This window comes from Gavia stellata, chromosome 3, assembly GCF_030936135.1.
Source record: "Gavia stellata isolate bGavSte3 chromosome 3, bGavSte3.hap2, whole genome shotgun sequence".
Lineage (NCBI taxonomy): Eukaryota > Metazoa > Chordata > Aves > Gaviiformes > Gaviidae > Gavia > Gavia stellata.
Genome location: NC_082596.1, coordinates 35,587,019 through 35,614,653, shown reverse-complemented (window position 1 = coordinate 35,614,653; position 27,635 = coordinate 35,587,019). Strand labels below are relative to the sequence as shown.

At 41.0% G+C, this 27,635-nt stretch overlaps 2 protein-coding genes across 4 annotated transcripts in view; both read right to left on the bottom strand.

Annotated features, from left to right (window-relative positions):
• The window catches only part of UBE2W (ubiquitin conjugating enzyme E2 W), a 31,508-nt gene extending 28,016 nt beyond the window's left edge, over positions 1–3,492 (bottom strand). Inside the window, exon 1 of the mRNA XM_059815222.1 lies at positions 3,472–3,492. Within this exon, the coding sequence (XP_059671205.1) occupies positions 3,472–3,486 (15 nt within the window). The 5' untranslated portion in view covers positions 3,487–3,492. The remainder of the gene's footprint in view (positions 1–3,471) is intronic.
• A 6,093-nt stretch (positions 3,493–9,585) lies between these two features.
• Positions 9,586–27,116, bottom strand: ELOC (elongin C). Of its 3 annotated transcripts, XM_059836366.1 has the most exons (5): positions 27,053–27,067; positions 26,519–26,589; positions 17,159–17,220; positions 14,849–14,992; positions 9,586–12,154 (listed from the first exon to the last, which is right to left on the bottom strand). In XM_059836366.1, exons 3-5 carry the CDS (start codon positions 17,160–17,162, stop codon positions 11,964–11,966), a joined length of 339 nt encoding a protein of 112 aa, XP_059692349.1. In that variant the 5' UTR covers positions 17,163–17,220; positions 26,519–26,589; positions 27,053–27,067; the 3' UTR covers positions 9,586–11,963. The 3 variants fall into 3 exon arrangements, with proteins under 3 accessions (XP_059692349.1, XP_059692348.1, XP_059692350.1); XM_059836365.1 differs by lacking the exon at positions 26,519–26,589 and having other exon boundaries at positions 27,053–27,093; XM_059836367.1 differs by lacking the exons at positions 17,159–17,220; positions 26,519–26,589 and having other exon boundaries at positions 27,053–27,116.
• Between the last annotated feature and the right edge of the window lie 519 nt (positions 27,117–27,635).

The window sequence follows — 27,635 nt, the reverse complement described above, 5'->3', positions numbered from 1 at the left end:
ATCTGTGAGTTGAGGGAAAGGCCTTAATTATCTAACACTTTGTACAGCAATGATGTATTTTCCGTACATTTTCCACAGAACTTCCCTGGTTCTATTTTTTACCTGCTTTTCTATTCTTAATGCAAGTTCTGCGTTTAAAGCTGTTCTGAGAACAACTGTTTATTGCTCATTATTTCTTCAGTATTTACCACATTTTTATGTTATCTGTAGCTTTAAGACTTCAGATTACTAAAGATGCTATACCGAATTTTCTAAAGCAAATCCATTCTGTTCACTTGTTCTACACTACTTACAACTTTTCAGAATACTTCTGGTTTTCTTCAGGAGAAGTTGCACAAGTTTGGGCTTTTTCTGGGAAAAATCTTGAAAAAAATGCTTTTCCTTCAAGGTTTGTTCAGGGGTTTTGTTTGGTTGTTTTTTTAAGAAAAAAATATCATTTGCTTAAAGCTATGCAAACCAGGTTTAAATCAATCTAGCAGTGTCAAATTAGCCACCATTTTGGACAACACAGTGGTTAGAAAACAAAACACAGGATCTTGTCAACATGGGCTTCTATTTTTCTAGAAGTATTACAGAAAACTACCATTACAGAATGTCCACACAGACAAAGATCACAATAAATTTAAATTATACACGCAAAGGCTCAAACTCCTAAGTTACTATGCATCAACTGAACCACAGTAGCTCTTCAGGCTGATGTTCATTGCCATTGGCAAAAAAAGGTGATTTGTTATAGATTCAAAACTTTCCTTGTAGGCTGACTTAGAACAGGCTGATCAGATAACTCTAGCTTTAAGCTAATCAGAGAAATTTTGGGGGATCTGTAAAAATATGATGTAATTAACCTAGGGCATCATACCTTGCTGGATAAAATTACAGCAGTTTAAGAACTGACTAAAACTTATTTAATGTACCAATATATCATGCTTATCAGAAATATAAATAATACTGCCATACTGGTACGGTGACAGACTACTTGTACAGTTACAGACTACAATGAGTTGCCCAAACATTTCAGTTATTAAACATTGGGTATTTAAAAACACTGCACATAATCAGAAAAAGAATGTTTCCTTTTTATGTTAGGCAGCTTACATATTAAATGTTAGCACTAATAATAATCCTGAACCAAAAAATACTTAAAAAATTATATGCAATAACTTCCTTTGTAAAATGTTTTTTGCGTTGAAGATTTAAATGTTAATTAGATTTCAGAGCCTTGAAATCTTGCTCACTTGAGAAGGTGGCTACTACTGAGAAATCTACTAATTTTACAGTTCACTTACTGATTTTTTGTTTATGCTTCCTGTTTATTTAAAAAAAATTCCCAGACAATTCCTTTTCCAATTTGCTAAACTACATTACTAAATTAGTAATTTACTAAACTCAGGAAAAAAGAATCAGAACATTATAAACTAGCAACATATAGACAAAAAAACTCCATAAATTTCCTTGAATGTCTCATCAAAAGACAACAGAACACCATTTAAAAAAAAATAGTGTAATCTTACAGCTCATATTTCTAAAACGAAAGCAATTACAACATTATACTTACCATAGACATATTTTCAGGAAGTGAGTACTACCTCCGCACATAACTTATCTTACTTTTAGGCAACACTTGTCATTCATGTATCCTAAACAATCTCATTTGATTTGTAATCATTATTTCTCCTTTACAGGAGAAAGCAACAGGAATGAGGGTGAGGCAAGCTGTAGAAGGTCATTTACTAAGCCAGAGACAGCAACGCAGCACAGGTTTACAAAGTCCCACAGAGTGCCTCCTTCAAGTTTCACAAGTGTCATTTCCCTATAGTTTTCACGCAGTTTTGTAACAGATAGTACTTAATAAATTATTGCCTCTATTTTGCAGTTATGCTTGTGAAAGCTTGAGGAGCATTACAAAAACGCATTTGCCAGATAGAGCTGATAAAACAAAGGCAGATCAGACTATCTGTCTAAACTACTGCTAAATGAAGAACGTTCTGTACAGTACATTCAAGTTCTTGATCCCATTTCATTTCAATGTCTCAGAAAGACACACCATTGGTTTTTTTATACTTCTAAACTTCATGAGCAGAATTTTTACCCCATAAAGTTCAATGTTTTGACGTTTTAACCCTTTTTAGCTATGCTAAATCCAGGCTATCAGGACAATCAAACTAATTTCAGTCAGTTTCTACACTCTCTCAGCTGTTCCATTACTAGTGACAAGAAAATATAAGTTACACTGGAAAAAAAGGAAAACAAGAAAGAGAAAGCAGCAGTTTGAGAAAGAAAACAGATGTGCTAGATCATCGAGATCTAAAAACAAAATGGAAAACTAAAAATTCAAGGAAAAGCAGAACAATTACAAGTGAAATAAGGAAAGACAGGGGCCACTGCCACAAAACGCAGCGATCTTTTCTCCTGCACCAGTCACAATAAATCACCACCCACTCGGAGCAGCACACAGTGAAAGCAATCCATTCTTCCAGAGCAATTTCTGCAGTTACTATTTAAGAACTCTTTCGGAGAAGGTATGAATAAATAATTCAGCTGGAAATACCTGTCAAGCAGCAGGATGTTTCATGCTACTGTACCTACAGCAACCCCATCCAACGAAGTAAAACCAGACACTATCTGTCCACAGGACTAACGCCAGACTACAGTCTCATTTTATGGAGATAAAGAGGACCCCACGGGCACTGGCAGACGGCTTGGGACAAAACTTGCCTGTCCCAGCCCCCCTGTGCCCGAGAATTACAGTGCCGTAACCCCAGAAACGCCCAGGAAGATGGAGTTGTTGGTCGCATCCTTCGACACCGCTCTCACAGTGTCACCGGGGAGGGGGTCTCCCTGAACCCCACCTCCCCCCGCTACGCTGCAGCCACACCGCCGGGGGAGGGGGACGAGCCCGCCACCTCCCACGGCGCCCAGCGAAACCGTGGCCCCCTCAAACCCTGCCGAGGGGAAGAGGGATCCCTTCGCCCTCCCCTCACCTCCCCGAGGAGAGAGAACATCACTGCCAAACCTCTCCTCGAGGCAACTCACCCCCCCTCCCCCGGCACCCGGCACCTTCCACCGCCCTCCTGCCTCCTCCCCCGCCCGCAATCCTGCCCCGCCCGCCCTCACTTGCGGCTCCCTCCCCCCCCCCGCAGCCGGGCCCGGCCTCGCCCCTCACAGCCTGCCCCCGCGGGTCTCAGCTCCATCCCGGCGCTGGGCCGGCAATACCCTGCCTCCTCCTGCCCTCCCCAGCCCCGCCGAGCGGCTGCCGGCCCCCGCGGCCGCGCCAGAGCCGCCGCGCAACCGGCCCCCTCAGCCGCTGCCCCAGCGGTCGCTCCGCCCGCACCCCTCTCCGGAGCGCACCACCACGCACACGCCCGGGGGAACGGCTCCTCCCGGCTCCAAGCCGCCGCCACCACCGCCGCTCGGCCGCCATCGCTCGGCCCCCGCTCCCGCGCTGCCCCGGCTCCGCCGCAGGCTCCTCACCTGCATAGACGCCATGATGGATCCTCCCCCTCCCCTCTGCGCCGCCGGCGCGGGCCCACAGAGACGCAGCGCCGCGCTCCCCTCCCCGCCCTCGCCGGGCGGCCGCGCATGCGCAGAGCGAGGGCGGCGCAGGCGGGCGCTGGGGCGGCTGGCGGGCGTCGGCCTTGGGCTTCCGCCGCCGTCGCCGGCCGCGAGGGCGGCGCCTCGCCGGCTCGTAGAGCGTTATCGCGGGGCTCCCCCGGTGCTGCCCTGCCTCTGCTCGCCCGGCGGCGGCGGAGGGGACCGTGCCGGACTGGGAGCCCCATTGTCTCCCGCGGTGGGTGCGGGCCTCAGGGCCGGCCATCACCGGGGGGCGGGAGGGGGCTGACCCCCCGCCTGGTCTCTGTGTTCGTAAAGGTTTTTAGATCTGCACGTCCAGAGTCTGTGAGGGATTTTGTTAATGCCGGCCGTGCCCTTTTACAGGTTTCTGCGGGTTCCCCTCGCGCCCGGTGCGTCCTGGCGGGAAGGTCGGAGTAGGGATCCGCAGCAGGCCCGGCCCGGCCCTGCTCCTTGGGCTCGGGACCGCGGGGCCGTCGGCTGGTTTGCTGTGGGAGAAGGCCTGCCTGCGACTTGGGGTGATGAACGGTTCTCCTGGTGCGGGGAGGCGTTTCTGCGTGCTTCCCGTGCCACTCTGCCACAGGTCTTCAGATAATCTGCTTTTTCTGCAATGGTGGTGTACATATCCAAATTAGCATGGGTGTATTTTAAATGGGAGCATTTTTGGATTCTACCTTTTCCTTTCCTGGACTGGAATGCCCTCTGTCCTTTGCACTGGATGATTTTGTGGTAACTGTGTAGGTGAGAGTAAACAAGCACCACTCTAGAAGCAACCTACATGCAATCAATAAATGAAGCAACTTGCAGAAACGCTTTTCATAAAGCTTTTACGCTTGCGATGGTATTTCAGACCTAACAGATCCTCAAGATAAACCTACAAAATCTTTTTCCAAAGACAAACCTATAAAACTCATCATCCTAGTGGATATGTAAAACCAAGGATTTAATAGAGATAGTGATTTTATAGCTTGTTATAATCTCCATTTCCCTGCTGATCTTGCTGTAGCTTCAAAAAATTGCAGTACCTTTCTCTGTCCCTTCACACCTATGCTTTCTGATGATGCTAAAGAATCCCCTTGGGTCACTTCTGCTCCATCAGTAGCACCTGATTTTTCCTTCAGAGATGGCCTACCTGATACACATCCAATTAAATTATTGAACAATCATTCTCAGTTTGTATTTACCTTTGAGATCTGCTTCTTTAATTTAAACCTAAAGAAGGGTTGTGCAACTGAAAGCCTGCCTACTTTCTTTAACCATATTACTTAGTGTGATGCAAGATACTATGTCTACCTGCACGCTTTATGTTCCAGTATGTTTTTATGCATCCTCAACTTTGAAAACTGCTAACTGGAGGAAAACAAAAACCCAGCACAAAATGGCATCAGCTTCCAGCTTGTATCCAGCATCAGCAGTGTTGCCAACATTGAAGTGAGCATACAGACTTCAGAGGTTTGCTTAAAGAGAAGAACAGAAGGCAGCAGGAGTTTCCTTGCCCTGTGATGTAGCTGCAGAAGGGAACAAGCCTCTTGGCTTTGTAGGAATTTGCTGATGACAGAATTGAGTATGGGTCAAGTTTTGAGTAGGAGAGGAGACTAGCCTACGAAAAGTAAGGATGGAAAAAGTATTGTGATGTAAACTGAAACCTGTATGTTTTATCCTCTAAATTCAACCTCAGTTCTCAAGTCACAAACTACGGGCTCCTGATGCCGTGCAAGCTGGCATTGCTCTACTGACTTCATTTAAATAACATTTAAGTCAGAAGAGTCTTGCTGTGTGTGTTTTCCCTGGAAGTCAGTATTTATGTAATATATGATTTTGCAACACCATTTAGGTTGTAGAGGATTTATTGGATTAAGTAGACATTTAGATCTGGTAGAGTTTTCTTTTTCCTGCAGTTCTTCAGAACTAACTTAGACTGTTAGATCATTAAGTGGAACATTGCTGTTTCTGTTTTACTAGATGTTGTTGTTTTGCATGATCCAAACATATGTTTACCCTAAAATACATTTCTTAATGCCATATGCCACAAAGATAGCAAGAACATAAAGTTTAAGCAATGGACATGTGTTCGGCTATAAACATGGACATATTGACTATCCGTGTTGATGCAATCACAGTGAGATAAAACTGATCTCAATCCATTATATTCAGTTTCTTAACCCTATTCAAGGTCAGAAGGTACAAAAAGGCATAAGCTTACAAATGCCAGCACGCTTCACAGACCGCAAGGTGGTTTTGCATGGAACAGCTTTGTAGTCTTAAGCTAACTGTAATCAGTACAAATATGACTTCTACTCTGTAATAAATTATCTCTGGACACAAAGCCACCTTAGAAAAAAATCATAGCTTTTAACTGTCCTTATGTGTGAGAAGTCTTTTTTCCTGTCACACACAGCTTTGCAATGTTAAAAATAAAGCACCTACCACATTTTGGACTAAAATATTGCTTACTGAAATAACTTCATCTATGCTGCAAATCCCATTTCTGAGGTTAGCAGGCATGAAAAGCAAAGGGCAGTTTGCCCTTCACATAAACAATAAAGCACAAACAAATTACCACCCACTCTAACTTAACTGGATACGTAAGAAACTAAAGCATTACTCTGCTGCTGAAACTTGTGGTCAGAATCCCCCCATCCCTAAATTCACTTTGAATAGAGTTTATTCTTACAGGACTGCCAAAGGTATCTTGTATTACTGTTGTCACATCCTTGTTTTTTAAAGTGTCATGCAATTGCCTAATATATATGTGCAACATTTTTAGCTCCTCATCATCGTGGGAATAGGGGCAGCTGGAGAATTATCCCTGTGTTCTATTGTTTTTTTTCCCTTTCCCCATGTCTCAGTAACCTGGCTTGCAGAGAGTGCTTTTTAATAAGTGGTGCTGTACAGTGCATAATGCTATAGGGATTCAATCCCTTAAGCACAGTAAGAAAACAAACACTATCAGCAAACTCCCAGAAAGAATTTATATGAATGTCAGTATTTTTTTCCTTAAATACATTTCCATTCTTGATTTTGTGATGGCTCATAGTATTCTTTGTTCTAAGTTATTGAGTAATCTGAGCAATGAAAGGCCCAAAATCCCAGAGTGGGTAGATTTCACAAGGAGATGGTTATATTGTAATTTGCTGTTCATTTGAGCATTGACCTTTACCTATGCAAAAATGTAGAAGAAAACACTTTTGCAGTTAACCCTTCCTAATCTGTTGCAGGTGTAGAGATAGCCAGCACAATAGTTGTTTGGTTTTTAAAAAAGAAAGCTTTAGTATTTGGCTAATGCAGCCTGATCCTGCACCAGTCAACCTAAGTTTTGCCAGAGACTTCAACAATTGGAGTCATAGGTCGCAAATATTCAAAACTTTAGAGGTAAGAAGAATTTCATCTGTTATCTTCATTATTTCAGAAGCTATCTTGCACTGATCTGATCAAACACATGATTATGACTCGCATATTGAAAACATATAAAGCAAATAATGAAAATTGTACCTCCTACTAAAATTTTCTGTAAATTTTCATGAATTTGCTCTAAAAATCCACTTTTCTTCAGTTTGTTGCATTACCTTATGTTTACAGGAAAAATGCAACTAATGTTCAAACTGCATTTATTAAATAATTTTGTGATGTATCTATCCAGTTTCACAAAGGTCAAATATGTTTCTTGATTAGGGTCCCTAAAATTTTATATTCTATTCCCTCCGTTATCCATGTTTTCAAACATTACCAAACATTTTTTTCCTCTGCCCTCCTTTTTTTCTTTCTATATCATTCTTCTACATACTGAACTATCACTGCCTGCTTCTTCACAGTTTCTGCCACTATAACACAGGAGCTTGATTTTTTTTGTCTGTGTCCCCTGTACTTTTTAGCTTTCCATCTTACCTCCTTCTCACACAGAAGTCAACTGTACATCATGTTAACCTCCCCTTGTTACACCAGTGGCATAGCAACCATGATCTGCAGTGCCAGGAGGACCGCATCTCACAAGCATGGAAGATAACATACCTCTCAGAGGAATTGTGCCAGCTTCTCCTTCCACTCCTGCCTGCTGGTTTCAGGAAGGGCACCGAGTTTAAAATGTCTGTGGAACAGAGATCTTCGGATAAACACAAGCTTGATGCACCTGCAAGAAACACTGTCTGCGTCATGCAAGTAGAAGATGTAGAATCAAACCAAGATTATATCGAGACTACAAAAGAACATGCATACATAGCTAAAAATGAAAAATACCCTAAATTTGCAAGATGTCTTTGACCTATTGAGATTTTGTTGTTGTTTTATTCCTTAGCGATAATGTAGCTTTTTCATCAACAGCTTGTTCCATTATTATCTTAGTTCTGGATAGTAACAGGCACATTACCACTTCCATCCCAGAACTTTCAAAGGGATGAATGGAGACTAAGGGAAAGGTTTCACCTTATTCCTGATCTGCTGCAAGTGCAGCATCTGCAGAAGAGGGTCATCCTGTTCACGGCTGTCATATGCTTCCGTTTCTTCTCTTGCACAGGATTTGACAATTTTACAGCCTCTGTGGTGATCTGTGGCTTTCAGCCTATCCACAGCAAGACTGAACTACCAAAATAATTTTCCATCAGATCAGAAAAAGAATTGCTCCTATTCTGCAGACACACATTTGTTACAATTACTGCAGGGTAAGAAGAAGGACACGTGGCCAGGGAAAGCAGTGGAATTGCCTGTTTTAGTAATAGGCTGTAATTACCAATTTGTACTAATTCTCAAGCCATGTTTTTCTGGCACCAGTAATCCTCTAACTCTTATAAATGCTGTAAAGATAAATACCTGTAAAAAAAAAGCTATAAAAAAAATTTTAAAATAATAAGGATTGTATAGGATGTATACTCAATGAAATAGATGAATACATTAAAAAGTGCAAGGTTATGTAATTATTAGTTCTTCCACATCAAAAGCATCCGTTTCTAGAGCCTGGTTGATCTAGGTTGATTACTGTGTCTATCAACTACAAGGGTTCACACTGTGCTCGGTGATAATAAATACCTTTAACATTGAAATGTAGTATTTTTTTTTAACCTGGACTGAAAAGTTAACTTTCCTGCCCCATTAATTTCCTTGTCCATTTTAACTGTCACATAAATGAACAGATTTAGGCAGGTGTTGGGAAACCCTTTCAATGGGAAGAGTAAAAACAAGAAAGGGTGAAAAAAACAAATAGCCACTGCTGCAACTTAACACCTGTGAAAAACAATATACAGCAATAAAACACAGACAGAAGCAACCAATTTTCCACACTTTCTACCATCAATTAAGAAATGCCTTGTAGAGATCATGTTCAATGCAGCTGATGAATATAACGGCCTGATGAATCTTGATGGTGAATCCTCCTTTCTTCAACCTCAAAACCAAAAAGGAATTTCATGTCTTGGGGAACGGAGTTCTGATCTTCCAGATGCACAGACTATTTCATGTTGGAGATCATCAGAGACTTCTTCAGCAGCTTATACATACTCAAATGATGAAAACCCGTAACCCAGCAGGACTTTTCTCACTGCTTACAGGTAGTAAAGAATCCGGAAGTTTTTATGGCTAGATCAGTGGTTTACTTTAAAATTTGAACCATCAAATACAGGACTAGCTTACTAACTAAAAAGGAGTATTATGGGACACCTGAAGTCTTTAAAATATCCTCTTCAAGGCTGCTCAGGAATACCATCCTTTTCTAGTACTTTGTTGTTTCTGAGAGTTGCAGATACTTGTATTCAGAGGAGCACAAAGATATCTAAACACTTCAAATCTATGAAACTCTTCAGAACTATAAAAAAGCCCTTCAATTTTATACATGCAGTTTCACAACCTATTACCCAAATACTAATTATATTAGCAATTTGCTCACCACATAGACATGAAAATTATGATTCTACATATGAATACTTGCTCTGAGAAGTCATAAATCAACAAACACAGGTTTAAAAATTTTCAATTTTGAAATTTATTTAGAACTCAGGGGTTAAACGTGGTACGTTTCCAATTGTGTGATAATAGCATACCCATGTCACTATCACGGAAATTGCACTAATTCCCTCTGCCCCCCTCCCCCTTAGAAATCTGCAGGTTAGTTTTAACAGCCGGTGGTTTTGCAAATAGTGCGCTCTAGGACACTACTGCATTTCCTGAGTGTTCAAAGCTACTGTATGATACATTAAGCTGAAGGAAAAACAACAGAATTATTATTCAGAACTAAACCAGCTATTTTACCTTACTGCTGAAGTACGGAATCATAAAATGCAATGTATTTTAACAGGAGATTGTTTTGGAATGCTTAAAAAGGGGGGAAAAAAAAACGGAAAAAGCACCTTTTTAAAAAAAGACACCCTTTTCTACTTCAATTTCAAATTAAGTAAATTTTAGCTTCAAGTCATTAACCTCAAGACTATTAAAAATGGCCAAAGAACTTAAAACTCGCTCAGACTGAAATGTCGTTGGGACTAAAATATCCATGTCGGTATTCCTTGACCTTTTAGGGTATTCCTAGTGGCTCTAACAAAAGCAGCATAACAGGGTATCTCTGGTTTGTGTCTATCTTTTTAGTGCTCTTGAAAATCAGTTACTAACAGCACTGGCCAGAGTGCTTAAACATAGGATTTCAGAAAATCACCTTGCAATGCACTTCAGCTTTATCGTGCAAAACCCATCTAGTCATAAACATCCCCACATTAAACACAATAAATTGTGCCAAAGTATGTGATGTGAATAAATGTCAGCTAATCTATCAACACATTGACAAATGCCAGCTTGTCTGTCAAGCGTTGTTCAAGCCGAGTAAAATTTCATTTGTCAGAACTGAACTCCTCCATGGGCAGACTGCATAGTCTATGTACATTACTAGTTTTTATCCAGAAAAATCTCTTCAAGGTTTTATTTACGTTGGCAAAAAAAGGTCTGGAGGAGAGTTTCAGCCCTCTAAATTCACCATGAGTTAACACATCAATAAAGAGGTCCCACCATCTGTCGTGGGATTTTTCCATGAAAGACCACAACCACTTCTTGATCAAAACAAAGCTGAAGCAGTGGCAGCTGATGGAAATGCTAACTACATTGTTCTTGCATCATTTTTTATGATGCATTAGATTTATTCTCATTTACAAATGATTTTGGCAGAAGGGTTCTTCAGGCTGCAGCTGAACAAAAAGCAACTTCTTATCGCAAGTTTAATTCTTTTTTTCTTTATGGAAATTTGTTTTGAACAAAGAACTGATAGTATAGGCAACTACCAGCAGGAACTACCAAGAGATGATGTTTTCCACTCTAGTATTATGTCAGTGGCTTGCCAATCCTTTCCCCTAAAATATTTGTAAAAACATTGGAAATACCTATGAAATTTATAAAACAGCTTCTTAAACATCTGCTTAATGCCCTTTCCTTCAAATATGAAAGACCTCCACATTTCAGGGTCTTTTTCTGTGGATACAAGGGAGAGGTCAAGAAGAGGTAAAAGATAGGATAACTGCTATCTTTTCAGTTGCTATGTTACAAAATTTAAATGACTACCCGTCTAAAGATTAAATACAGACTTTACATAACCAATCACAACAATGGAAATAAACCATAACTGAAACAATTTAAAATCCATATCAGGTCAAGTGACAGTACATTAAGAATAACCTTATATGTTATACAGAAGATAATATACACAGATTGTAAGTTATTTTTCCCCTTAAAAGCCACTGTCAGTAGGATCACAGTCTTACTGTACAGACAAGTGACTTGAATATTTGTAATTACTAACGGGGAAAATTTAGGTTATAAAAGAAAAATGTATCAATTACACCTTTACACATGTCTATACTATGATTTAAATTAAAAGCCTTAAGCATTCTCCTACATACTCCACTTTCAACCTAAATGGAATATCGCTGTCAGTATACAAACCTTAGGGAGGGCACTTCTAATCTAGTAAGTATAACTACACTAAAGGACAGCTATCTTACAAAGGAGATTAAGTTCAGATGTTTAGAAACTTTAACAATAAGAGAAAGTTAGAAACCCTAAACAGCTACTTGTATTTAACTATAATTACCTTTTAGAGAGCATTAGACTAAACTCCAGTATTTTCTATGGTCATTGTATTAAAAGAAAGTTCTACCACACCTAAAGGATAAGGCATAGCCATCTACTAATTGGCATATTTGTTTATTTGACTCAGTTTGTGAAAAGGTCCTTATTTGTGTAAGCAGCAAAACAAACTTCAACTGAATGATTGCTATATGCAAGAGGACTGAAGGCAATTGCCTCTGCAGTGAACTTTACAGTTCTCAACAGCACACACGCAACATGCTATCTGAAAAAAGTTACTAACTGAACTACATGTATTAAATACTGAAAAAAGTTTTACATTTTTTTATTATAATTTATTTTATTTAACAATCTAAGAAGTTTGCAGCCATCAGAAGTTCCAGTGCAATTTCAGGTGCAATTGGGAATTCAGGAATCTCCGTAGAGCTGTTAGTATAGCGGACCTTGTAGGTGAAATACATGCATACTTTTGATAGGACATGGGATGGGATCTCTCTAAAATTCACCTCATTTGTTTCATTTTCTGCAAACTGTCCTGTAGGAAAAAAAAAAAAAAAACAAAACACCAAACCAAACGTCAGAATCTCAATTCACTGCAAAATGAAACGTTTTATTACAGTAATACAACACGTTCTTAATAGACTTGCGTAAGTCCCATATTTCTGGGTATTAGATTCTTCAGTGTAAAGCAGGATGTGCCACATTCACAACCCTCAAGAATATTAAGATCCTCTGCATTACAAAATGTTTATTTTGGCTGCAGCCTATTAACAATATTCTGAACAACTACACCAGAAATTTAGGTTTAATTCTGATGCTTGCTTGATAGGTGCTCTAAAACTGTAGTGTATTCAGCTCTAAAGGTCACAGTAACAATGTGTTGTTGTTTTTTTGTTTTTTTTTTTTGGGGGGGGGAGGATCAATCCAAATTTCTAGCTGTCTTATCCAAGAAAAAAGGCGTTTATAGATGTTCTGTATCTGCATATGCATACTTATCAGTAGTCCCTTCTGTGATCCCACTAACTTTGAATTTCTCAGTCAGTTTCAGGCAGATTTCGTAGAAGGTTGAAACCTCAAAGATGCATTAACTTGATAAGCTGTGAAAACAGGCAGGCAGGAGGGATGGGGAAACCCTAATTGTACTGGAGGAAAGGTTACTTACAGTATGAGTTTATCCCTATTAGATATTGAAGAATTTATCCAAAGCTCAAATCTCAAAACACCGGTACATTTGAAATTAGCTCTCTCTAGTGCCTATAAGCATGAATCTTGGATGATATGGAGTCCCACAGCCTTTTTACTGTTATCTTTGTCCCTGTTTTCCTCATCTCTCTGGACTTTCAACTCATTAAGCTGAAAGACAATACAAAAAACACTAACATGTACTCCATATTTATGGGAGACGTAGCAATGTTTGGTTCCCACTGTTTCTATAGGAATTCCCTTCTAACTACAAAGCAGAGCTATTTACTAATGTCTACACACATTCGTGTAGAAATATCTGCATGCACTGAAGCCAATCTGGCTTGAATTGTAGTACACCAAGAGTAGGAAGCAACAGGAGACATGTTAGCATAAAGAACACACTTACACATCAGTGAAATTATCACCTACTGAACTAGACAGCAAGACTACTTTTCCTTGTGAACTCATTTATCTTGCTAGTTTTTATACAAAATATTCTTGAATGCTGACTCCTTTCCAAAGTCAGTTTTCTAGCCCTCTAAGCAGGCTACTTCACCTTTTATTCCTTCACTAGAAAAAATTCAGAGCAGGTCTTCCTGTGACTTCCCTTCCTCTTACATGTCTGGGAGGCTGGCATGGAGTGGATCAGACACAGCAGACCTGCTACATATTTTCTAATGCAACCATTACAATGACATTTAGCAGAACATTAAGCTGAGAATTTTAATTGCTCAGTTTGCCCAACTATTACTAAGTAATTTAAAAATATATTAAGCAAATAGATCTCTCCAGTAATCCCCCTTGCCAGAATTGAAAAGAGAATGTAAGAATGACCATATTCAGACCAGAGCTCCACGTAGCCTACTGCCCACCACTCAAGTGGCCAAAGGCAAACGTAAGGGATGAGGGTACAGAAGAGGGAAAGCACACGTTAACTTCTCCCTGTTTTCTCCTCCCCCCTTTTGGTGTTCAAGAATTAGTTCAGACACTTCTTAAACCAGAGGTAGTCTCATATATTCAGTAGAACATGATGTCCTTCCCTTCTGTAAATTTATCTACCCTCCTCTCAAACTTAAGCTAACTTTTGTCATTAAGCTCAGGAACTCCTTGCCATCTTGGATCTTGTGAACATGTTGTGGCCTAAACCCCAGTAGGCGGCTAAGCAACACACAGCAGCCACTTGCTCACTTCCCCCTGCAGTGGACAAGGGAAGAGGAAAGGAAAAGTAAAAGCAAGAAAACTCGTGGGTTGAGATAAAAAATTCTTTAATAAGCGAAAGACAAGTGGAAGAAGAGAAAGGAAACAAAACAACTGATGCAAAGGTAATCACTCACCACCTCCCATGGGTAGACTGATGCCCAGCCAGTTCCCAAGCAAAAGATGGTTAACCACCCTAACGCCCTCCTCTCCCTTTTTACTTCTGAGCATGACACTATACAGCATGCAGTATCTCTTTGGTTAGTTTGGGTCATATGCCTGGTTGTGTTTCCTCCCAACCTCTTGCACAACTCACTGTCTATTCACTGGGTGGGGGGAAGAGTGAGAAATAGAGAAGGCCTGGACACTGTGCAAACACTGTTCAACAATAGCTAAAACACTGGTGGGTTAGCCACATTGTTTTGGTCACAAACCTAAAACACAGAACCACATGACCTGCTATGAAGAAAATTAACTCCATACCAGCCAGACACAGTACAGAATACTGAAAGTTCCACCATGGAACTGGCAATGAAGAACTACCAACTCTTGTTTGTTTTGAACTTCACAGCTACACATTTCATGTAATACCCTCAAGTTCTTACACCGTGGGAAACTGTAGAAATGACACCATAAGATCGCTAACTGTCCAAAAGCAGGCAGAGTCTAATTATATGTCCGGTAGCACAATACCCCACAGAGGTGGACTGTTCCACTGGAAACAGGAACTAGGCAGGATCTGGAAAAGTTATTATTTATTCCAACTTTCACTCATTGCATGATATAAATTCAAACAGTCCAAAAGTGAAAACAAAGGACGTGAAGATAGTAAGTCTTTTGTACCTACCTGGTCCACTCAACATAGCTTTTATTGTTCCTGATGTTAATGCATGCTCTCTTTTTACAATGAACTCATGGCCATCGGAGGATATTAACTTCACATACATAGCATCTGGGCCCTCACACCCACCGTATGTTTTCTCTTCTCCATCTATAATGGAAAACAGATTAACAGTTTCAGAACACAATGACTGATTCACATCACCAAGAATGCAAGCTGCAGTCTTTTCTATGACTATGTTTGCAGACCGAAGAACCCAAGACAACCAGAAATAAGACAGAAGCATTTTGCATATTTGAAGATGACTTCTCCGAAGCGCTCATCAATTTGTTTTAAAGTAAGAATTTTTGCAAAAGTAGGATTTTTTTTATTAACATCTCTCCTCTCTCATTTCTCCATCACCAAATTCTGACACGATTTCTAAAATCTGCGTAGGGATGAAATTTTCCTTTAGACGTTCTCAAGTGAATTGAAGATGCTACTGCTTCCTTCCATAAGGCTATTGCCATGTTTATCATACTAGTACTTACTAGAAGTTACTTACTAAACACATATCTAATAGTTAAAAATACAGACTGCAAGGAAAAAAGCACTTTTTGAAGCACAGGTAAGAATAAAAGCAGTCAGTATTCCTGTAATGAAGAAATAATATGAAGTAAGATTCATCCTGCCCCACTGCCCAGCCAGACCCAGAACCATACAGCATTAGTGCACACCTGTGTTGTGACATTTGTTGGAAAACAGGGAAAGCGCAAAAGCATTAAACCCAAGGAAATTTGGAAATTCTCCCCACAGCAGTTTTGACTGTGCTTTTTCCGTTTCCCTCCTCCTTTCTGTCTCACTATATGCCTGCTCTCTACTTTGTTCCTCTAGAAGCCCTTATCCCCCTTCCCTTTTTGTTTGTTCATTTATTCTTTCCTAACAGTGCTATCTTTAAAAGTTGAAAAAAACATTACTGTTGCCACCACTGCACTGTTCACTCTGTGCAGTCTTAACAGCTTCCCCATCGTGCACCTGTCTTGTTTAGGCAGCACGCTCTCTGGGGTAGGAACCACTGACTATTTTGTGCCTGTATAGTGCTCAGCACTATAGGATTCCATCGCACTAAGGACGCTGTCTCTGTAGTTGGTCTTTATATGTACCTGTAAACTCTTTAAGTAATAAAGACTGCAAAAATATTAAAATATTTTTTAAAAAATGAGCATTAAAAAACCCCACCCCACTAAATACACAATTCCTATCAAATTAAAACTGGAAAGTTAATGCCTTCTTTCAAATACTGTATTTTCTCAGGGACTAATATAGTAAGCATTGCTAGAATTCCATTAAAAAATACTTGAATTTGACACTGCACATAAAATTTGTTTTTCAGAACAGTATTAATCTTGGCAGAAAGTTAAAAGTCCTGGAAGTTCTTCCAGCTTGGAAAACAGAAGAGATCTGTATGCTTCTAGAAAAGTAATATACTGCCAGTATTTCATGATCGTATGCAGAAATACAGAAGATAAAACAGATACAGACTACAAACTTGACATTTGATTGTTAGTGTTGCTTCTTCTGACAAAACAAAGAATAGAAATTATATTAATTCTATTAGAATAAGTACCTCGCATTGTATCTAGTGTTACAGCAAGTATGACATTCCCCCAATCAATCAAGTTGCTTTTGAAGCAACTGAATTTGAAGTTAAAAGTGAATTACCATGTAGTTATTGCCAATTTTAATAAATACTGCCGGTGCCAAATGTGCTAAAATACATTCAGAAAAAGTATAGGTAAAACCAGAATCTGTCCAATCACGTTTCATTAACCAGTCATTTGTAGAGGCAGATAGGACAGTTTCAGATATTTAGTCAGATCTCACACACACACAATGTAATTTATCAGAAATCAGTCCTTATTATGTTCTCTTAGCCAGAATTCAACAGGCTGACCTTAGTTAACAAACAAACAAAAAATACTTAAAACAGGACATAGTGAAATTTTCTTGTCCACTATCTAAAAGTCGAATGCTATAAAAGCCTAAAGGCATCCTATTTTAGCATGCACGTTTTCAGCACTATGCATATTAAGCAAGTGAGATTTATTGTTAGGTAGATGCACTCTGAACAAGTCTTTTGACAAATGAACAGTCACTTGAGAAAATCCTCCCAAAAAAACATTTGTAGGAAGTTCCATTAACTTTTGAGGCTACAAGAAAAACAGTGACAAGATCAGCATTTAAAGTCTTACAATCCACCTCCTCTACCGATGTAAGAGATAAAATGCTTCACGTTATAGGAAACAAAAAAAACCCCCTCTAAGATTATGAACTTACCCATTCTCTTCTTATAAAAAAAAATTGTTTCTTTTCAACAGCAGCTTTTGCAATAGGAGCGTCTGAAAAAACACAAGTGGCAATGTTTTCAGTCAGAAGTACAATTTCTTAAGTCAGCTTTAGTTATTAGCCGTTATGTTATCATAAACACTCTTCAGAAAAGAATATGATGATACACAGCATGCAATGTTGATGATCATTATGTTTTGAAACTTTGCTGTCCAGAGATCCCTACCATGTTGAAGAATCTCTAAATTTTAGCTTACTTTGTAAAGAAGTTGTTCCCTTAAGCTTTTTAAAGAGCCTAGACTATAAAGCCAGAGTTATTTCAAGAACCTTATGACTTTTATCACTATGGACACAATCCATGCAGTAGTATTGGGGAGGTAAAAAAAGCAAGTTTTGCCACACTACAAAAGGCACTTATTAGACTGAACAGCTTGTCTACAGAAAAAAAAAAAAAAGTCAGAGAACAGTTCACTATGCCGTGAATACAGGAGTGGTTGTCCTGCCATTTAGGGGGACCTAGACAACAGGAGAAAGGGGCCAACAGAAAACCCAAGAAGTTCATCAAAGGGAAATGCAAACCCCTGCACCTAGGGAAGAATTACCCCAGGCACCAGTACAGGCTGGAGGCCAACCAGCTGGAAAGCAGTTTTGTGGAAAGAGACCTGGGGATGCTGGTGGACACCAAGTTGAACATGAGCCAGCAACATGCATTGCAGCAAAGGCAGACAAAAGCACCCTGGGCTGTATTAGGAGGAGTGTTGCCAGCAGGTTGAGGCAGGTGACCCTGCCCCTCCACTCAGCACTAGTGGGACACATCTGGAGTGCTGGGTCCAGTCCTGGGCTCGCCCATACTTGCCAGACTGTATTGAGTCCTGCAAAGGGCCACAAAGATGACCGAGGGCTTGGAGCACCTGTCACATGAGGAGAGGCTGAGAGAACCGGGGTTGTTTAGGTTGGAGAAGAGAAGGCTCAGGGATCAATCTGATCAGTGTGCACTAAATACCCAGCCTCCAACCTGTCCTTCCCAGAAGACTGACAGTTCCTGATGCAGGCACCAATGTCACCTAGATAGTCTACTTCAGACATTGAATGTAGGTATTCACATGGTAAGTTAACCAGGAGCTTCCGTAGCTTATAAATTGACATCCAGCTTGCTGCATACGTATTTCGCCATGTAAATGAATCCAAAGCATTAGAGAAATGGAAACACTTATTTGCAAAACAAATCTGGTATGTTCAGATACAACATATATTTCTTTATGCCAAACTGCATCTCTGCTGTGGAAAAGAAAACTTTGGAAGAGAAATTCCACCCACCCACCTGCTGTCCTAAAACTCCTTTCACATCAACAGCTACTCTCCAAACATTAACCCAGTACAAATCAATGAACTACTGTTTGTGTGCCCACAGGTTGAGGAAAACGGCACCAGTGATTCTGGGTGGTTTCCCAGCCAATATCCAGGGTCGGGGGCAGCAAAGAGACTGTTAAGAATTCTGACAATCCATGTAGTTGTTTCGAAAAGCAACAAGCAACAGCAGAGGCACAAACTGCCATTACTCACTAGAGAAGGACTCCAGAGCAGGAGGTGTGAAAAAACAGAACAGAGACCACTCCCCCCATTCCCTCCCTCCTATGTTGCTGGTAAAAGCTTAGCAAAAAACGTAAGCAAGTTGAGGAAGGAGCTGCAAGATTTGGAGGAAGTTTTACAGAGATCTCTGCATCTCTTCAGAAGATGCAGCTTTTTGCTATTGCCGATAACTTCACTTCTCAACAGCACTTCGGTGCTGATTTGTTCCTTTTTTCGTAACTACAAATAGGAAATAGCCTGAATGTTTCCTCAAGCTTTCACAAGAAGGCACTCTGTTACGTACACCTAATCAGACTACACATGCATAACCAAGTTTTTAGTTGTCTGTGGAGAACTGAGCAAAAAGCATTCTCCACTTGCATTGTTCTTGTCTCTGAAAATTATCCTGACTTTACAGAAATATCTTATAAAATATTTTCCTTCCCCACTGCTATAAGGAACAGCTTCACCTGTACTCTTGCAGATGAAAAGCTCCTGAATATAAGGCACATTCACAAATGCCCTTTGAGAGTTAATTTGTGTACCCTTTAATAGAGATACCTTAATATCGAGTGTTAAATGCCTTCGCCGTTTTCAATAATTCCAGGAACTCATCCAAGGAAATTACATTTGGGTGCTTGAACAGTTGCAGCACAAAACTGATGGGACCTTTTGCCCTATTTCAACAGTTTTTGTAAATGGAAACCAAGCATCTTATTGGAGAGCATCTGTTGCTCAGGAACTGAACAGATACCTTATATTATTACTTCTACTTCACAGAAGACGATCACTTGTGCTACCTCTTTCTCTAGCCACAAAACCGTTCCCTACATTCCAGAAGAGTAGTGAAACCTCTTATGATTTATAAATAATAATAATTAAAAAAACCCACAGAAGAAGTGATCCCATTTTGTGGAGGTACTGGTGACGATAAAATGTGCCTTGGTTTCCAATACAAATAATGTCACTAAATACAGGAATAAAAACAGGCTAGTTAGTGGGAATGCAAATATATTAACACCTCACAAGTTAAAAGCATAACTTGAGGAGGCTAATACACTGAAGCTGGGGAACTGAAAAAATGTCTACACCAAAACATTAGAGCAGTCCCAAAAAACTGCAGTGAGCATTTTCATAAAGTCAAATGAAATATGCTATCATATGATTAGAGAGGAAAAAAATACAATAGTTAACACTTAAAGAAGAAAAAAAAATCTCAGCCTCAGTGGTCTGAATTCAGTTGTATTAAAAAGGAAAACAGGATAAAAATACAGTAAGCATTAGCAGATATAGGACATGCCGGACTAATCCAATACCTAAAAAATGAATCAGTCATTTCCTTGAAAAAAGGAAACTCAAACATGATGAAACCTGGACTCAGTAAATCATCTGAGGTTGAATAAATGTGATAAGAGGGTAATCTTAAAATGAGAAAGAAACTTTCTACAATAATACAATATGACGTTGCAAACATGGAACACTTGGACTAGAAAAGAACTACTAGTTCCTCGCGATGCTGCCAAAAAAGAATAAGTAGATTTAGATGAGACAGAAGTGGAAAGCACTGCAACAAAAGGGGAACAGAGTATCACACACACAAGTGACCAGTCTTGAAAAATGGCATACTAGAAGCCACATGAAATGAAATCATACGAAATGCAAGATTCCTGCACGTAGGGACCGATAAAAGCTTCTTTCATGTACATAGTCAGGGCTTGTTATTTGGGAGTATAGTTTGGCTATACTATTATTTTAATCCTGGCTAACCGGGGAGGTCTTTGTTGACTGGAGTTTAGCAAACGTGATGCCCATCTTCAAGGGCCGGAAGGAGGATTTGAGGAACTACAGGCCTGTCAGTCTGACCTCGGTGCCGGGGAAGATTATAGAGAGGTTCATCTTGAGTGCCATCACATGGCATGTACAGAACAACCAGGCAATCAGGCCCAGTCAGCATGGGCTTATGAAAGGCAGGTCCTGCCTGACTAACCTGATCTCCTTCTAGGACAAAGTGACACGCTTAGTGGATGAGGGAAAGGTTGCGGATATAGTATACCTAGACTTTAGTAAAGCCCTTGACACAGTTTCCCACAGCATTCTCCTGGAGAAACTGACTGCTCATGGCTTGGATGGGCACACTCTTCAATGGGTAAAAAACTGGCTGGATGGCCAGGCCTAAAGTGTTGTGGTGAATGGAGTTAAATCCAGCTGGTGGCCGCTCACAAGTGGTGTTCCTCAGGGCTCAGTATTGGGGCAGCCTTGTTTAATATCTTTATCAATGATCTGGACGAGAGGATTGGGTGCTCCCTCAGCAAGTTTGCAGACGACACCAAGTTGGACGGGAGTGTTGATCTGCTCGAGGGTAGGAAGGCTCTGCAGAGGGATCTGGACAGTCTGGAACGATGGGCCGAGTCTGACTGTGTGAGGTTCGACAAGGCCAAGTGCCGGGTCCTACACTTGGGTCACAACAACCCAATGCAATGCTACAGGCTTGGGGACGAGTTGCTGGAAAGCTGCCTGGCAGAAAAGGACCTGGGGGTGCTGGTTGACAGCCGGCTGAATATGAGCCAGCAGTGTGCCCAGGTGGCCAAGGCGGCCAACAGCATCCTGGCCTGTATCAGAAACAGTGGGGCCAGCAGGAGCAGGGAGGTGATCGTGCCCCTGTACTCGGCGCTGGTGAGGCCGCACCTCGAATCCTGTGTTCAGTTTTGGGCCCCTCACTACAAGAAGGACATTGAGATGCTGGAGCGTGTCCAGAGAAGGGCAACGAAGCTGGTGAGGGGTCTGGAGCACAAGTCTTATGAGGAGCGGTTGAGGGAATTGGGGTTGTTTAGTCTGGAGAAGAGGAGGCTGAGGGGAGACCTTATCGCTCTCTACAACTACCGGAAAGGAGGCTGTAGCGAGGTGGGTGCTGGTCTCTTCTCCCAAGTGACAAATGATGGGACAAGAGGAGATGGCCTCAAGTTGCGCCAGGGGAGGTTTAGATTGGATATCAGGAAAAATTTCTTCACTGAAAGGGTTGTCAAGCACTGGAACAGGCTGCCCAGGGAGGTGGTTGAGTCACCATCCCTGGAGGTATTTAAAAGATGTGTAGATAAGGCGCTTAGGGACATAGTTTCGTGGTGGACTTAGCAGTGTTAGGTTAATGGTTGGACTTGATGATCTTAAAGGTCTTTTCCAAGCTAAATGATTCTAAGGTTCTACAGTCATTTTGTGGTAGAGTATAAACTGATGGAGCTCTGGAGGGGCAAAAAAAAAAAAAAAAAAGAAGGGGGAGCGGGGAAAAGGCAAATGGACATCAAGTATTTCTTTGCAATAGAGATAGGGAAATATGAACATTGTTGCATATAAGCAACAACTTGTCTGGAATACCACACGCAATTCTGAATTCCTGTTTTCAGGAAAAAGAAGTTCTAATTACAAGAACTACAGAAAGGAGCTCCTGATATCACCAAAGAGCCTGTTGTATAAAAGAAAAAGTAGTCTTGCTTACTCAGCTTAGCAACATAGAACTGGAATGAAGATAAATATAACAATTCATTAAAAGGATAAACATCAAAGAGGGAGAAGTATGCCAACATTATTCCTCAGTTTAAGTCTAACAAATGAACATAAACTAAAAAAAGAATAAAAATTACACTGCTATTCCAGTGTCCAAATCTGGTTCCGAATATAGAACAAAACCAACATTCTATTGCCAAAAGTAAAAAATGCAGAAAGCCTACCTGATTTTAAGAAAAAGACATCATACATTCCATTATATGATGCATTTGACATGTAAGCAATGGATACAGTTTGGTTTCACTCAGTTTCTATCCTGATGTAACAATGTGCAATTTCTGAAAAAAACAAAATCTAAAAATATAGTCGTGACTACCATTAGAAGTATAGATTTACTCCTGCCAAAATATGGACAGCAGAGAGAACAGAAAAATCATAGAGTCAATGCAACAAAAGAGGAGAAAAGGAAAGAAAAACAAGAAACGAGGGAAACCTGAAAAACATAAAAAAGCAATAATAACCTGTTAGCATCTATTAGTTCCTCTTATGGATCAAGAAGTGTTCAGTGTGTATGACACTTTATGAATATTAGAGCATACTGCAGTTCAAAACTATTATTTTGTGAAAAGCATCTTCTTCCCAACAACTACACTCAAGTTATCTGAGACAGTATTAACATGATCTTCCGCAAGCCACAGCCTGTTTTTTCAGTCAACTATCTTATTGGTTCATAAGTTTACAGAAAAATAAGTGGGAACAGCAGAAGAAATACACCGAAAAATTGGCACAGAAAACATGCAATATTTGATTTATTTATTTTTGATACAATTTTGATTTAACATCCCCCAAAACCAGAAAAAAATGTACACAGAAAAGAAATTAGACAGATGAAGGACGTAGAAATCGCTGCCACACACAAGTTACTGCTTGTGCTTATAGTAAAAGGAGTGTGGAGGGTAATTTTCAGCACCAAAATATTTTTTTTTTAATTGACAATTGCATGCCCTTAAGTATTAAATAATAGGTTAGGAAGAGGAAAATCAAGTGACCTGGTATTTCTCTTACCAGAAGTTCTTTTCTTACAGCGTATTTTCTAATGCACTATTTATTGCAAAACATGTCACTATGTTTTCCTTCTGTATAATGAAAACAATATAAGTGACAAGATTTGCCAAGACAACATGAAGAAAGAGACTTGGTAAGATTTCTGAAGATGCCTGGCAACTACCTATATTTAATTACTTTTCCACATTTTATAGCTGCCCCTGTTTGACTTCACCAAGACTACACCAATGCAGCAGTAGGGAAGAGAACAATCCAAGTTTTCTGAACGCTCAAACATTTCTCTTTTTTATTATATGTTTCTGATCTGACTATTTCGGACCGCTGCAAAGAGCCACTAATTTTGTACATTCATGATTCCATTTCCCCTTCAAGAAGCTTATGTGGCATTACCAATTAGGTAGCACAGCTCCCTGCCTTTAATATGAAAAAAGCACATATATTAGGTATTACTGTTCTCCTGCCTTGCCTCCTTAAAAAAAAAAAAAGATAAGCAAAAACTGCGTTTGTTAAGAGAAAGATTATGTAAAAAGGATATGCCACTTTTTAATCAATGCAGGAGAATACAACTAAAACCAGCGTTATTTGGCACAGAAACTTTGCAACCAGTTTAAAAAGGAAGCTCTTGCTACAGAAAACATAACATTCTCGTTAGAGAACTGAAAATTTTCACAAGCTGCTAGAATATTTACTCCTATAGTAGGTAGAATATAGCAAAGTATCATAAAACATGGTAATTAACCCACACAAGGCAAGTGTTCTTGATAGCATACTTAAACATCTTATTCTTCTCCTTACAACTCTGAGAAGAAATACTATGATATACTGAGTTTACTTTGATCTCTTTCCTGCTTCTCTTGAGCATCACGTGCAAGAAAAAAACCAAAGCATGTCCATTACCCTCCCACCTCACTCCCAAAGCTGTGTGGTCATCTCCCGAGCTTCCCAGAATTTCCAGAATATAATTTTCTTGTATATCTTGTATGTTGATGAGACCAGAATAGACTTGAAGGACATATGCAAATCTAGCTGAACACATGCAACCCCTCTACGGATTCCAGAACCCCACTGCTTTATTCTGGTTAGCACAAGAAAATTAAATCTACACCAACGTTTCAAGCACTCAGAGTCTTTGATCCCACAGAAAACTCTTTCAAAACTCAGATTCTGGTCTACAGAAACTCAAATGGCTTCCAACTCATTAGCTGCGCAATGCACACATGGCTTTTGTGTGCTTCAGCTGGTGACATTTCTGTATTCTACACTATCAGTTTTTTTAAAAATGTGGGGCAAATAACACAAATGCCTTCAAAATTCCTAGGTTTAGAAGCCAGATGTGACATTTTCTGGGTGTCATCTGTATATTAGTAGGAGTTCATCAGCAAACAAAGGTTGTTGTGTGTTAAAACAGTAGCCTCCTACTGTTTAATCCTAAATTCTAGTCCTATTCTTGATCCTATACAATAACTTGTTTAAAAATACTGCTCCTGAGTTTAGTATTCATTGTTCAGTATGCATCAAAAAACAATTAATGTAAATAAGGATTGAAACATATTTAGAAAAAACATGAGGGGAAACTGGTACAATGTGATTTCCAAATCAGCTGATTCACACTATTCCATACTCACGGGCACTAAAATTCAAACAATCGGGAGCATGCTGAAGTGTGACAGGAAGGTATACTACAGGTGAATGCTAGTTAAGATAAACAGGAGATGAGGTAGGATACCATGCATGGAGTATCCAAGATCTCACATAAGGTGTTCTTATTTTATCTAAGGAAACTTTCCTTTTCAGTAATTCCCAAGAAAGTTTTAAGAAAAAAAAAATAGGGCAGGGGGGTATTACTGTTTTTTTTCCTAACATACAAGAAAAGCCCTGAACTGTACACCTCTTGCCATTAGGAGAAAAAAAGCTGCTAACATATTGCAAAATTTTATAATAGGGCATGGATTTCTGCCCTCTTGTTATAAGCATTCATCAAAAACTACTGTTATGCAAACTACCCCATAATGAAGATAATTAAATTCTGAACCTTTCTAGGTGCAAGAGAACTTGTCAAAATACATCAAAATTCCTTTATTTTAATCTGACAAAACCCATTCTTTTATGACAAAACTTAAGGGTTTCTTGCAATACACACTGAGAATTGCAAAAAAGCAATAAAGTATCTGAAGCTAAGTATACTTTCAAAAGATATTAATTTATCCCCACACAAAGCATAAGGGACAGAAACACGAACACAAATGTATCAGGAAAAGAAATATGAGGTTAGGAGATAGAAGAAGGTACCTCAGAGGATCAACTGGATCTCCTCACTGTACCAATATTAAGTCTTCACATTAAGACTACACAAAACTACCTAAATCTGTTCATCACCCATTCTACCATTCTAGTATAAAAAAAGAAATCTCAAATTACTTTTCTCTGATACAACAAGAAAAAAAAAATGCTGAAGTGCTGAAAGTTTCTAAAGATTATCTTAAAGCTCCTAACATTAATGGGAAATGTTAGCAAAAATTTTATTGACATAACCTGAAGCACATTAAAAGGCTGATCTCAAGGTATAAGGTGTGTGCTACTTGTGCAAAGATGGTAGCCAGTGTATTACAGAAAAACTAATTAACACTTATTCCCCTTCTAAGTAACTCTTTGGTTAATAAATGTTATTTCTCTCCCAAGAATATATTTTGTCCTTAGTACAGCAAAAGGAGGAAATTGAAGCACAGAAGGGATTATTCAGAAATAAGTGCACAAACTTGTTCTTGTCCTAAAGGTCTCTCACTTACCTATTTATCTATGTTTTCCTGGCTTGCTTCCAAACTGAACTGTTGCAAGCGATCTTCAGCAAACCCAAATAAACAAATGGCCTATGACTATCTAAGTCTCCCTACAGTGTAAGGTTTAATTCACAATCTACAGTATTAAACATCTTTTAAAAAGTTCCTGCACATAGTATTAACATGGTGTAAGAGTAAACTGGCCGTCAAAGTTAACTGCTAGCATCACCATCACCTTTTCAGACATGTATCTGAAACCATCAATAACTTACCAATGCTCAGGCTCCCTTACATTAAAGAAGAATCTCCCTCTGAGGAACACACGGTACTCAAAACCTTATTTTTCTTACTACGTGTACACGTATCACCCTTTTCTGTCAACCTTGCTTTGCTTATATTCGTCGACCACTACAGCTAAAGCACTTTAACCAGCACTTCTCACCTTGGTATAACAACCCCTGGGGGGTGCATCCTAAATTCTTTCGGCCTTAGTTTTTCCTCTCTCTCTAGGGCCTGGCGTGGAAAGAGGGTGGACGTCATTTGTGGCAGAAGCAGTTTAAGAACGATATTTAATTAAAACACCGTTCCAGAAAGCCCCTTTCCCGGCGGCGCCTGGGTTTCAAGGAGACCGCTTCACTCCCGCAAGCAGAGAAGAGAAACGCGCCCTTCACCACCGTCCCGGCGGGGGAACCCCGACCTAGCATCGCACCCCTCCACACACCCCCCCGGCGGCTCCCCGCGCTCCCACGGCTCCTCCAAGCCTTTCCGCCCCGCGGCCCGGCTTCCGTCCAGCCCCCTCCCCCGCCTCTGGGAGTGGGGCGAGCGCGGCACGGAGGGCGAGGCCCGCTCCCCTCCGAGGGGCAGGCCCAGGGCTCCCCCTTCCCCATTTTCCGCCAGACTCGCCCCCCCGGACAGCGGCGGCGGGGCCTCCCCGCCCCCAGCGGAGCCAGCCCCCGCCGCCCTCGCGGCCACTCACTCGTCAGCGCCGCTCCCTCCGCCCCGCTCGCAGGGCCCCCGCGGTGTCGGGCCAGCTGCCTCCCAAGAACTTCCGGCAAGGTCACAGGTCACTTCCGGCCCGGAGCGAGCGCCCCCCGCGCCCTGCCCTTGGAAGGCGTGCGGCGCCCGGCTCCCTGCATGCTGTGCGGGGGGAGCGGTGCATGCTGGGGCGCGTAGTTCCGAGGGGGGGTAGGTGCCGATCCGCCATGTTAGGAGCGGCGCAGGGGGGAAGTTGAGACGGGGTTGCCCGAGCGGCGGTTCCTGTCTCGGGGCTCGAGGAGCCGAGGTGTCCGAGGGCCTGCCTTCCCTGGCGGCGTCCGGGGCAGCCAAAGTCCCAAACCCGGTGGACGCGCGCCCTAATTGTGCGGGCGTACGCTCTCGATCTCGCCCCACCCCGGCTGTCCCCACGAATGCAATGCCGGTGGCATCCTTGGGGGTCCGTCTAGGGGACTCACATCACCCGCCGGGCCCGGGTGCTGCATCGCCGGGCGCAGGCCGCCCGCCACAGCCTGGCGGGGGCGCAGTGGAGTCCGCCGGGCCCTTCCTGCCGGCGGAACCAAAGT

What these genes read in the sequence shown, in the direction of transcription:
- ELOC (XM_059836365.1), bottom strand. An exon ending in AGCTATGTTGAGTGGACCAG is followed by an intron (nt 12,155 to 14,848) that starts GTAGGTACAAAA and finishes TTTTTCCTACAG; the next exon opens with GACAGTTTGCAGAAAATGAA.